This window comes from Coregonus lavaretus (assembly GCF_964263955.1).
Source record: "Coregonus lavaretus genome assembly, chromosome: 36".
NCBI lineage: Eukaryota > Metazoa > Chordata > Actinopteri > Salmoniformes > Salmonidae > Coregonus > Coregonus lavaretus.
This window is the reverse complement of record NC_140023.1, coordinates 17,953,708-17,966,971: the sequence shown is the minus strand read 5'-3', so window position 1 is coordinate 17,966,971 and position 13,264 is coordinate 17,953,708. Positions and strand designations below refer to the sequence as shown.

General features: G+C 41.8%; 1 protein-coding gene across 2 annotated transcripts in view; it reads right to left on the bottom strand.

Annotated features, from left to right (window-relative positions):
• Positions 1 to 3,719: 3,719 nt before the first annotated feature.
• abhd12 (abhydrolase domain containing 12, lysophospholipase) overlaps positions 3,720 to 13,264 on the bottom strand; it is a 40,243-nt gene continuing 30,698 nt past the window's right edge. For both annotated transcript variants that reach the window (XM_084153540.1, XM_084153541.1), the window contains 5 exons: positions 8,836 to 8,915; positions 8,643 to 8,725; positions 8,035 to 8,113; positions 4,640 to 4,767; positions 3,720 to 4,436 (listed from right to left, as the gene is read on the bottom strand). In XM_084153540.1, the coding sequence (XP_084009666.1) occupies positions 4,403 to 4,436; positions 4,640 to 4,767; positions 8,035 to 8,113; positions 8,643 to 8,725; positions 8,836 to 8,915 (404 nt within the window). In that variant the 3' untranslated portion in view covers positions 3,720 to 4,402. The remainder of the gene's footprint in view (positions 4,437 to 4,639; positions 4,768 to 8,034; positions 8,114 to 8,642; positions 8,726 to 8,835; positions 8,916 to 13,264) is intronic.

Below are 13,264 nucleotides of genomic sequence, written 5' to 3'. Positions count from 1 at the left end.
TGCACTGGCAGCCTGTTGTTGGTCTGTTGTGGTCTGCCATGTCTCTCCACCCCTCTGCATCCTGGCCTGCTTCTCAAACATGGCTCCAACAGTAGTGTTCTTCCTCCCACACCCTCTCTCACCAAGCCTGTTTCTGGTTTGTGGGGACTATCACAACTACAGCATGACAGTTTTTCCTAGAGTATGTTTTCAAAGGCGGCATCTACACAGGCTGCCCAATTCTGATATTTTTTTCACTAATTGGTTTCACAGATCAGCTCTGAAAAAGCTCTGATGCAAAAACTCTGATTGGCCAAAAGACCAATTAGTGGAAGAAATATCAGAATTGGGCTGCCTGTGTAAACACAGCCCATGTGGTATTGCCACTTGATCCAGATACTCAACTCCCAATACCAGTATTTAAAGCTAGAATCCTTAATTGAAACAAAGCGTAAAAAGCTGAGGGATAGGCCTAGAGAAATGTAACTGCTCAAATTCATAAACTGAGCTATGGATGCAAGAACTGACCATCCACGTGACATGTGACATTCTTCACATTGTCATTTCTCAGTCCAAGGAAGGAATTAGATGAGTAGAGGTTCAAAAAGTAAACCACTTCATGTTTTTAATTCAATTAAGTTTATTCCATTACTTAACAAGCATATGTACATAATTATTTGTATGTCCGGTATAGTAGATACCAAAAAAGTTGTGGGAATTGTAAACCATTCAAATACTAGCAAGAAAATCAAGATGTTTTCAAATAATAGGCCATTTTCTGATTTTGAACTACTATAGACATGAAAAGGATCAATGTTGACTATGTAGGCTCCAACATGAGTTGTCAACAGTTGTCACACTCTTAACCAGACACTTGTGAGGTATATTCAATCTACCAGCCCACATGTGTTACTGAGTCACTCGTTTCTACACACGGCAAGATATATTGCAAAGGGCAGCAGACATCATGTACATTACTGGAAAAGGTCAAATGAGAAATCAACAAGCACAATTTGCCAATGCCCCTTCACTGACAAGAAGCAATACAAGCAAACTTCACTTTTCACATTAAAGTTAGATGATATCATTGTATTAAAAGGGCTTAGAGAAGTTAACTCAAAGAGCCTGGTTTAGTTAATCAAGATGAGAGCTCCACTGCACTGCAGACCAGTCTTCTTTAAGAGTGGAGGTGAAGTCTCTGCTTATGGCGGGTAAATGACAACAGTCAAACAGCCTACCCTGCAAATTTGAATTGCTAATTTAAAACATGTCTTTCCTCCACAATGGCTCCACTTGAGTAGGTGATTAAAAAGATGCCCTCCTTTGTAAATTGCATATCTGAAAAGCACACATACCTGTACAAAATAATGATTTAGTTTTAATCTCATCAGATTGCTTCGCAGCTTAAATAGTTGTCATCTGAGATAATCATAAAATATTTCCACTAACTGGGAAATGTCTAGTCTCTCACTAACAATACTCATCCATTTGTACATGCATATATAAATACATCTTATTTCTCAATTGGAGGGGATATATATTTATTCGGTTTCCCCTACAGTACGTCCACTTTAACAGTTGATCATTTCCATTCCAAAGCTATAGAACAGCTGACCATTTACCCTGTATCTCTCCCTTTACCCTTCTTACATTGTGTGATTAAATAACTTAAGTACAGACTGACAATCTGAGGCCACTTCCTAAACTGATGCATTTCATACAATGCATTGCATTCCCCACAAGAGATAACTCATTTTGGATGACCTGATGGCCATACCATCCATCATATTGCTTTAGTGCAGAGAAAGGGGAAAATGACCACCAAAATATATAACTGGCCACTCACCATTCATTAAATAACAAAATGTTATACAGTGTATACAATTTGATAAATTAAGAAAGTGTAGAACAGCCAATGGAAAATAATAGAAATTGTGTACTTTGGTAATGCTTGTTTGGAATTTATTGACCAGTGTGGGGTAGGCCTAATTGAAGAGAAACCAGTCAGCATTAACTAGTAGGACACTGGATGTGCAAAAAGTAACATTGGGGTCATTTACTGTATACTCAGCAGTGTTCAGTGCATTGGATGGATGGGCACACTGACGTTCCCAGACTGCAGGTGCTGCCCAGCCACACTCCTCTCTGGCTCCGTCCTACATTAATTATGGTTCCACCGATCAACTGCTATCAAGTCAAAGAGAACATAATACAGTCTTTAGTCTTCCTCTGACCACACCAATGGAATATGCACTGTCACTCACACACCACTTTCTAAGATTGAACATGAATAATCACTAGCTGGTGTAACAGTGTTGCTTCCGTCCCTCTCCTCGCCCCTACCTGGGCTTGAACCAGGGACCCTCTGCACACATCGACAACAGTCACCCTCGAAGCACCGTTACCCGTCGCTCCACAAAAGCCGCGGCCCTTGCAGAGCAAGGGAAACAACTACTTCAAGGTCTCGGAGCGAGTGACGTCACCGATTGAAACGCTACTAGTGCGCACCGCTAACTAGCTAGCCATTTCACACCGGTTACACTCACCCCCCTTTTGACCTCCTCCTTTTCCGCAGCAACCAGTGATCCGGGTCACGGCACCAATGTAACAATGTTGCTTCCGTCCCTCTCCTCGCCCCTACCTGGGCTTGAACCAGGGACCCTCTGCACACATCAACAACAGTCACCCTCGAAGCACCGTTACCCGTCGCTCCACAAAAGCCGCGGCCCTTGCAGAGCAAGGGAAACAACTACTTCAAGGTCTCAGAGCGAGTGACGTCACCGATTGAAACGCTACTAGTGCGCACCGCTAACTAGCTAGCCATTTCACACCGGTTACACTCACCCCCCTTTTGACCTCCTCCTTTTCCGCAGCAACCAGTGATCCGGGTCACGGCACCAATGTAACAATGTTGCTTCCGTCCCTCTCCTCGCCCCTACCTGGGCTTGAACCAGGGACCCTCTGCACACATCAACAACAGTCACCCTCGAAGCACCGTTACCCGTCGCTCCACAAAAGCCGCGGCCCTTGCAGAGCAAGGGAAACAACTACTTCAAGGTCTCAGAGCGAGTGACGTCACCGATTGAAACGCTACTAGTGCGCACCGCTAACTAGCTAGCCATTTCACACCGGTTACACTCACCCCCCTTTTCCGCAGCAACCAGTGATCCGGGTCACGGCACCAATGTAACAATGTTGCTTCCGTCCCTCTCCTCGCCCCTACCTGGGCTTGAACCAGGGACCCTCTGCACACATCAACAACAGTCACCCTTGAAGCACCGTTACCCATCGCTCCACAAAAGCCGCGGCCCTTGCAGAGCAAGGGAAACAACTACTTCAAGGTCTCAGAGCGAGTGACGTCACCAATTGAAACGCTACTAGTGCGCACCGCTAACTAGCTAGCCATTTCACACCGGTTACACTGGCAAAGAGGAGGGTGAACGTGTTTTAGCACTAAGATTTGGAATTAAAATGGACATTTCCATTATGTCTTCTCAGCTTGGGTAAACACTTTACTATGCACCGGATCATTAATATGGTATTTTTGCTTTGAGAGGTAGGCTATAATTGGCAAGTGGAAACCATATTTCTTAAACCTTAGCTCTTCAGTTAATTTCCTCCCTGATATCTTAAAATTCATGAGCTTGCCCTGAAGCGTCCTAAGGGGTTCTAAAATAAAGTGACCAGTCTTCTCTTTTAGAAGGCAAATAATGATACTGTCAAGCCCAAAACCAATATTTGATCAAATGTATCATATTTAATTCACGTTATATATTTCCTTAAATAGAAAAAAGTTAAGAGTCCAAAACTTCTTATCTGAGATCAGTCAAATATAAAAGATAGACATTTAAATCATGATCGGTAATGTAACAACAAAAATAAAATTGGGAAAATAAACAGGTTAAAAGATCCACTGGACTGGTATTGACAGATAATTTGCTCTTAGCTGCAGATTAGTTGTAAAATGAAGACCCTTCTCCTTCCTCGCCCTGTGGGTGAATGTATATAACCCCAAACATTTAGCAATTAAAAACACTGCTTCCCTGCTCGATCCACTGTTCTTCCCACTCCATGAGGTTTGACGTCTTGGCTCCTTAAAATGTGTGCATATTTCATCTTCTTTGTGCTCAAGCCATCCTCTTGGTTTGTGTAACCTTGACATGCCAAGCCAGTTGTCCATCCTTCTCTCTTTGCCAGTGTTCCATTTATGTCTTGCAGGAATTTTAGGTGTCAAAGGAATGCTAAATAAAGGAATGGATGCATCTTCTTCAGTCCATGCGTGTACATTTCAATGTTTTATGAGATATGTACACACCAACCATAAAGCATACAGTGGAAGAGTTTCAGTGTGTGTGCCAGAGAATGTGTGTGTGTGGGGGTGGTGTAAGAGGAAACAATGGACAGGTCGAAATTTTCTCGTCAGTTATGCATGGGGATGAGTCGTGCCAAGGAAGTCACTGGAAGAAAAATTAAATCAAACAGAATTACGTTTAGCACAACTCAGTACAAAGGAGGCTAAGAAAGTAGACACCTACTGTACAACTAATTGCCTACATTTAATAATTTCTACTCAGTTGGCCTAAGGTCAAGACACAAATTGTCAACAGTGAAACACTCCTTACTACTGTGTATATGTGCGCAGCTGGTCTAGCTGCTTTACCTGAGTATGTGTGGCAGCTCAGGACTCCTGTAAATGAACTTGTGCTTGTAGGCCAGAGAGACAGGAAAGGGGATGAACTGGAGCTTGTGTCCACTCAGGCTCTTGGACTTGGAAGCAATGTCGTACAGCTGAAAGGGGGAAGGAGCCAAACACAATGGAGTTATGGGAGGCTTGTGTTCAGTCCAGTTTAAAAGAATAGCAAATAGACCTGGCCCTGCTGTGAACTATGACTGTTCTGTGCTACAGAGCGTTAGCAGTGATGAACATTTGAGGGGTTCATTTTATTTTATTTTTTTAAAGCCAATGAAATAGATTACCAATAAATTAAAAACAGAATAGTAATAAAAAAAATCAAATGAATTCTATTTCTGTGTTTTCCTTCACTGCTATAATACAGTAGCGTGACTCAAATCTGAGTCTGTAAATGAAAGGGATAGTTTGGAATTTTGGCAATGAAGTCCTTTATCAACTTCCCCATAGTCAGATGAACTTGTGGATACCATTTTAATGTCTGTGTCCAGTATGAATTAAGTTGGAGGTAGTTTCACGAGCCAATGCTAACTAATGTTAGCGCAATGACTGGAAGTCTATGGGAATAGCTAGCATGCTTCCAGTCATTGTGCTAATGTTAGTTAGCATTGACTCGCGAAACTACCTCCAAATTCATTCATAATGGATGCTGACACATAAAAATGGTATCCACGAGTACATCGGACTCTGGGGAAGTAGATAAAGTCTACAAAAAATCCCAAACTATCCCTTTAAATAAAACTTGTCATGATTGAAGTTTAATTTGCTCCGAATTTCGAACTTAACAACTAAGCTGAAATTAATACTGGCATATACAGAATTGATTTTCAAAATATGATTTTTTAAATCATAAATTTTGGGAGTCATACATACATAGATACATACATATAGTGAGGGAAAAAAGTATTTGATCCCCTGCTGATATGTACGTTTGCCCACTGACAAAGACAGAATAACAACAAAAAAATCCAGAAAAACGCATGTCAAAAATGTTATAAATTGATTTGCATTTTAATGAGGGAAATAAGTATTTGACCCCTCTGCAAAACATGATTTAGTACTTGGTGGCAAAACCCTTGTTGGCAATCACAGAGGTCAGACGTTTCTTGTAGTTGGCCACCAGGTTTGCACACATCTCAGGAGGGATTTTGTCCCACTCCTCTTTGCAGATCTTCTCCAAGTCATTAAGGTTTCGAGGCTGATGTTTGGCAACTCGAACCTTCAGCTCCCGCCACAGATTTTCTAGGGATTAAGGTCTGGAGACTGGCTAGGCCACCCCAGGACCTTAATGTGCTTCTTCTTGAGCCACTCCTTTGTTGCCTTGGCCAGGTGTTTTGGGCCATTTTCAATGCCCTGGCTGAGGGAAGGAGGTTCTCACCCAAGATTTGACGGTACATGGTGCCGTCCATCGTCCCTTTGATGCGGTGAAGTTGTCCTGTCCCCTTAGCAGAAAAACACACCCAAAGCATACTGTTTCCACCTCCATGTTTGACGGTGGGGATGGTGTTCTTGGGGGTCATAGGCAGCATTCCTCCTCCTCCAAACACGGCGAGTTGAGTTGATGCCAAAGAGCTCGATTTTGGTCTCATCTGACCCCAACACTTTCACCCAGTTCTCCTCTGAATCATCAAAATCCAAAAAATCACATTGTATGATTTTTAAGTAATTAATTTGCATTTTATTGCATGACATAAGTATTTGATACATCAGAAAAGCAGAATTTTATATTTGGTACAGAAACCTTTGTTTGCAATTACAGAGATCATACGTTTCCTGTAGGTCTTGACCAGGTTTGCACACACTGCAGCAGGGATTTTGGCCCACTCCTCCATACAGACCTTCTCCAGATCCTTCAGGTTTCGGGGCTGTCGCTGGGCAATACGGACTTTCAGCTCCCTCCAAAGATTTTCTATTGGGTTCAGGTCTGGAGACTGGCTAGGCCACTCCAGGACCTTGAGATGCTTCTTACGGAGCCACTCCTTAGTTGCCCTGGCTGTGTGTTTCGGGTCGTTGTCATGCTGGAAGACCCAGCCACGACCCATCTTCAATGCTCTTACTGAGGGAAGGAGGTTGTTGGCCAAGATCTCGCGATACATGGCCCCATCCATCCTCCCCTCAATACGGTGCAGTTGTCCTGTTCCCTTTGCAGAAAAGCATCCCCAAAGAATGATGTTTCCACCTCCATGCTTCATGGTTGGGATGGTGTTCTTGGGGTTGTACTCATCCTTCTTCTTCCTCCAAACACGGCGAGTGGAGTTTAGACCAAAAAGCTCTATTTTTGTCTCATCAGACAACATGACCTTCTCCCATTCCTCCTCTGGATCATCCAGATGGTCATTGGCAAACTTCAGACGGGCCTGGACATGCGCTGGCTTGAGCAGGGGGACCTTGCGTGCGCTGCAGGATTTTAATCCATGACGGCGTAGTGTGTTACTAATGGTTTTCTTTGAGACTGTGGTCCCAGCTCTCTTCAGGTCATTGACCAGGTCCTGCCGTGCAGTTCTGGGCTGATCCCTCACCTTCCTCATGATCATTGATGCCCCACGAGGTGAGATCTTGCATGGAGCCCCAGACCGAGGGTGATTGACCGTCATCTTGAACTTCTTCCATTTTCTAATAATTGAGCCAACAGTTGTTGCCTTCTCACCAAGCTGCTTGCCTATTGTCCTGTAGCCCATCCCAGCCTTGTGCAGGTCTACAATTTTATCCCTGATGTCCTTACACAGCTCTTTGGTCTTGGCCATTGTGGAGAGGTTGGAGTCTGTTTGATTGAGTGTGTGGACAGGTGTCTTTTATACAGGTAACGAGTTCAAACATGTTTAGGTAATACAGGTAATGAGTGGAGAACAGGAGGGCTTCTTAAAGAAAAACTAACAGGTCTGTGAGAGCCGGAATTCTTACTGGTTGGTAGGTGATCAAATACTTATGTCATGCAATAAAATGCAAATTAATTACTTAAAAATCATACAATGTGATTTTCTGGATTTTTGTTTTAGATTCCGTCTCTCACAGTTGAAGTGTACCTATGATAAAAATTACAGACCTCTACATGCTTTGTAAGTAGGAAAACCTGCAAAATCGGCAGTGTATCAAATACTTGTTCTCTCCACTGTATATACCTATACATATATACACACACACACACACACACACACATATATATATATATATATATATATATATATATATATATATATTGCACAGGATATTAATGACCTGTATTAAATCATCTATGAAATGAACTTTGTTTTTTTTGGTAGATCAAATAGTTTCCTGTGTCCTCTGCAAAAGGAGGACCAGATGAAGGCTGTGCGAGGTCGCGATGATGTGGATGACTTTTATGAAGCCCAAAGTAAAAGGGATACCTTCTTCCCTAGATGAAAGGGCACGACTGAGTCATCCTCGGCATGAAGGATAAGCAATGGACAGGATATGTGGTCCACACTACAAAAGAGAAGCAACAAGCTAAAATTACATTCAAGTCTCTGAAGATCTTGGAGTGTCTGAACATGCATGGTTGCTAGTATGTTAATGACCCTACGGTCCTTATACTATACTAGTGCTTGGCGACTCCACGAGAAAGTACTGCACAAAGAAAGTCTTGACAGAGTTGAATGAATGTCCTCTGTAGGCCACCTACAATACAAGACTGACTTTCCCAGAGTTAGCCCCCTCAGCACATACCAGAGGACATGGAGAAAAGGCATGGACAGTGCTTGGGTCGGCCATGTTCAGACTATGCCTCTGCTCTTTAACATGCAAACAAGCAGTCTTTTAATCTGTTGATATAACATTTGATACAAGGGTTTGACCTCTTGATGAATGGTTGTGTGTCAGAGAGGTCTAATTGACCCAACAAGCAGTTTGTGTGAAGACGCAATCTTGAAAACATGAGCAGGAACAAGTGACATGACACTCTGCTTTGAATCTTACGTTAAACTAAATGGTCTGGAAAGAATCAAGTTCAACCTACTTTTCATCACTGGCAAATCGAATGTCATTTGCTGATATGGTATCTAAAAAGAACCATTCAAAGCCTGGAAGGTATCGGTAGACCTACAAGAAGCAATGACACAGACGGTAGCTAATAATATAAATAAACGTTACATCAAATACAATTAAGTAAGATTCAACATGTAGTCAAGGGATTAAGAGGAAATGCTTGCCATAGAGAAGGGATGGCTCTTGGCCTCCTCTCGGATGTTGGTGAATGGAGATTCCAAGACTAAGGAGTCTGGGGGCATCCCTGGAAAATAGAAGAATGTCATTCAAATCAAACCAACCATCATGAAAAATAACCATACTTATCTAAGATGTATAAATAAATTGCCTTGAATTCATTTCATTCAGGCATTCACTTCCTTGAATAAAGCAGTCATAACTAGCCACTTTCTGTGACCCTGTAACCCAGTCAGAAGGGTGTGAAAAGACACTTGAGCTACCACTGGAAGAAAAGCCTTTGCGTCTGGTGTGTTCAGGCCAACAGCCAATGAGTTAGTTCCTCCGGTAGTACACAACACAACACCAAGCCTGAGTTCATGTTTCTCTCACTTGCTAGGATCTGACCAGTGATTGAATATACTTGAAAATGGGCAGAAGCCTAATACTGTATGACCATATGATTATTATGCTTAACCTGTATTGGCCATTGGGTGAGGAATGCTTGTAAAAGTCCATGGTGGACCCAAGCATGTGACCCTTAAACTTAATGTTAGTTACATAAGTGTCAATATTTTGTCAAACTTTTCAGAATCCCTCTCTGGATTCTCTAAGTACCAAACACAAGAGGGTAAGTTGACCCACTTTATTTAAACTCTAAAAACGGCACAGGTATATGGGTCTTTCCACCAATTAGGTGCCTTTTGAGTGGTGTAACTAGGTGAATTTAAATTTAAATTCCACCTTATTTTAACATTGTCATAAAGAGCACGTTCAACTTAATAAAAAAAACTTTCTCCCCCCCATCTCAAGAGGTAAAAATAAATAATAATACTACTATAGTAAATGCCTATTAAGTGCCAAATAAAGTAACAGGATTGAAGAGTTCTTCATCTTGAATCAGCCATGGCAGGGGGAATGGAAGCTTGTTGTGTGCAACAGGGAGGGGTAATTGAATGCAAGCTTTAAAAAACGAATTGAAAGTGTTAAAACATTTCTAGCTTGTCCATCTATGGATAACAGGGTTGACGTCTTATGCTCGACCTGCAAAATCTTCCACCACAAAACGGCCAAAAAGAGTAGAACCAGCTCACCTGCTTTTACACTGTGATTTGAGTATTAGACGTTCAATGTCTCTTGAAAAAAATACTTTAAAAGGAATAGTTTCACCATATTAAAACGAGAGTTCAGTTCACTTAACAGGGATGACTTTAAAATTAGGGAATAGTTAAAAAGATTATGAATCACTAATAACATGAATTTAAAAAAATTGTCTTCAGAAATGACTGTCAAAGCAACAAAATAACTAGGGCTTTAAAATGATGGTGAAAACTTAGAGAAATGTTGGGGTTAAGTGGGTTAAAATCTTCCTAGAAGTCAGAGGATGCAAAATGCAAAATGCTGAATGTTGTTACATTAGCAAGTCTTTATTCATCTTAAAAATATGATTTATTGCATTTTAAATGTGGTCCATCTTAAAAGGGCACTTCATTTAATATAACAGACTATTACAATTCTGTATTTGTGCACAATTTCCACTTAAAATATAAAAAGGGACAAAAAGGCACTCATTTCGTGGAACAACCCATATAACACCTTAATTCTAAGAATGCTACTTTATTTAAACCCCCCCCAAAATTGTGACTTGTTTTTCTAATACATTTTGTTGCGTGATACACGCAGCACCTGCACTCACTAAAGGCTATATAAATCAAGAATATACAGTGCATTCGGAAAGTATTCAGACCCCTTGACATTTTACACATTTTGTTACGTTATAGCCTTATTCTAAAATTGATTAAATATACTTTTTTCCTCATCAATCTACACACAATACCCCATAATGACAATCCCAAAACAGTTTTAGAAATCTTTGCAAATGTATTATTTATTTTTTTAACAACTGAAATATCACATTTACATAAGTATTCAGACCCTTTACTCAGCACCTTTGGCAGCAATTACAGCCTTGAGTCTTCTTGGGTTTGATGCTACAAGCTTGGCACACCTGTATTTGGGAAGTTTCTCCCATTCTTCTCTGTAGATCCTCTCAAGCTCTGTCAAATTGCATGGGGAGCGTCGCTGCACAGCTATTTTCAGGTCTCTTCAGAGATATTCGATCGGGTTCAAGTCCGGGCTCTGGCTGGGCTACTCAAGGACATTCAGAGACTTGTCCAGAAAGTCACTCCTGTGTTTTCTTGGCTGTGTGCTTAGGGTCGTTGTCCTGTTGGAAGGTGAACCTTCCCCTCAGTAAGGTCCTGAGCAGGTTTTCATCAAGGATCTCTCTGTACTTTACTCTGTTCATCTTTCCCTCAATCATGACTAGTCTCCCAGTCCCTGCCGCTGAAAAACATCCCCACAGCATGATGCTGCCACCACCATGCTTCACCATTGGGATGGTGCCTGGTTTCCTCCAGATGTGACGCTTGGCATTCAGGCCAAAGAGTTCAATCTTGGTTTCATGAGACCAGATAATCTTGTTTCTAATGGTCTGAGAGTCTTTTAGGTGCCTTTTGGCAAACTCCAAGCAGGCTGTTGTGCCTTTTATAATAATAATAAGCCATTTAGCAGACGCTTTTATCCAAAGCGACTTACAGTCATGCGTGCAGACATTTTTGTGTATGGGTGGTCCCGGGGATCGAACCCCCTACCTTGGCGTTACAAGCGCCGTGCACTACCAGCTGAGCTGAGGAGTGGCTTCCGTCTGGCCACCCTACCATAAAAAGGCCTGATTGGTGGAGTGCTGCAGAGATGGTTGTCCTTCTGGAAGGTTCTCCCATCTCCACAGAGGAACTCTGGAGCTGTCAGAGTGAACATCGGGTTCTTGGTCACCTCCCTGACCAAGGCCCTTTTCCCCCGATTGCTCAGTTTGGCCGGGCGGTCAGCTCTAGGAAGAGTATTGGTGTTTACAAACATCTATTTAAGAATGATGGAGGCTACTGTGTTCTTGGGGACCTTCAATGCTGCAGACATTTTTTGGTACACTTCCCCAGATCTGTCCCTCGAAACAATCCTGTCTCGGAGCTCTACTGACAATTCCTTCTACCTCATGGCTTGGTTTTTGCTCTGACATACACTGTCAACTGTGGAACCTTATATAGACAGGTGTGTGCCTTTCCAAATCATGTCCAATCAATTGAATTTACCACAGGTGGACTCCAATCAAGGTTTAGAAACATCAAGGATGATCAATGGAAACAGGATGCACCCAAGCTCAATTTTGAGTCTCATAACAAAGGGTATATGTTTTTTATTCATTATGGGGTATTCTGTGTAGATTGATGAGAATATATGAAAAAGTATTTGCCCCCTTTCTAATTTTGAAGATCTGATAACATTCAGTATCACAAATATGCAAAAGTAGAGAAAATTTGAAAAGGGGCAAATACTTTTTCATAGCACTGTGTATACAGTTGAAGTCGGAAGTTTACATCTTAGCCAAATACATTTAAACTCAGTTTTTCACAATTCCTGACATTTAATCCTAGTAAAAATTCACTGTCAGTTAGGATCACCACTTTATTTTAAGAATGTGAAATGTCAGAATAATAGTACAGAGAATGATTTATTTCAGCTTTTATTTATTTCATTACATTCCTAGTGGGTCAGAAGTTTACATACACTCAATTAGTATTTGGTAGCATTGCCTTTAAATTGTTTAACTTGGATCAAATGTTTGGGTAGCCTTCCACAAGCTTCCCACAATAAGTTGGGTGAATTTTGGCCCATTCCTCCTGACAGAGCTGGTGTAACTGAGTCAGGTTTGTAGGCCTCCTTGCTCGAACACGCTTTTTCAGTTCTGTCAACAGATTTTCTATAGGCTTGAGGTCAGGGCTTTGTGATGGCCACTCCAATACATTGACTTTGTTGTCCTTAAGCCATTTTGCCACAACTTTGGAAGTATGCTTGGGGTCATTGTCCATTAGGAAGACCCATTTGCGACCAAGCTTTAACTTCCCGACTGATGTCTTGAGATGTTGCTTCAATATATCCACATAATTTCCCTTCCTCATGATGTCATCTATTTTGTGAAGTGCACCAGTCCCTACTGCAGCAAAGCACCCCCACAGCATGATGCTGCCACCCCTGTGCTTCACGGTTGGGATGGTGTTCTTCAGCTTGCAAGCATTCCCCTTTTTCCTCCAAACATAACGATGGTCATTATGGCCAAACAGTTTTATTTCATCAGACCAGAGGACATTTCTCCAAAAAGTACGATCTTTGTCCCCATGTGCAGTTGCAAACCGTAGTCTGGCTTTTTTATGGCGGTTTTGGAGCAGTGGCTTCTTCCTTGCTGAGCGGCCTTTCAGGTTATGTCGATATAGGACTTGGTTTACTGTGGATATAGATACATTTGTACCTGTTTCCTCCAGCATCTTCACAAGGTCCTTTGCTGTTGTTCTGGGATTGATTTGCACTTTTCGCACCAAAGTACGT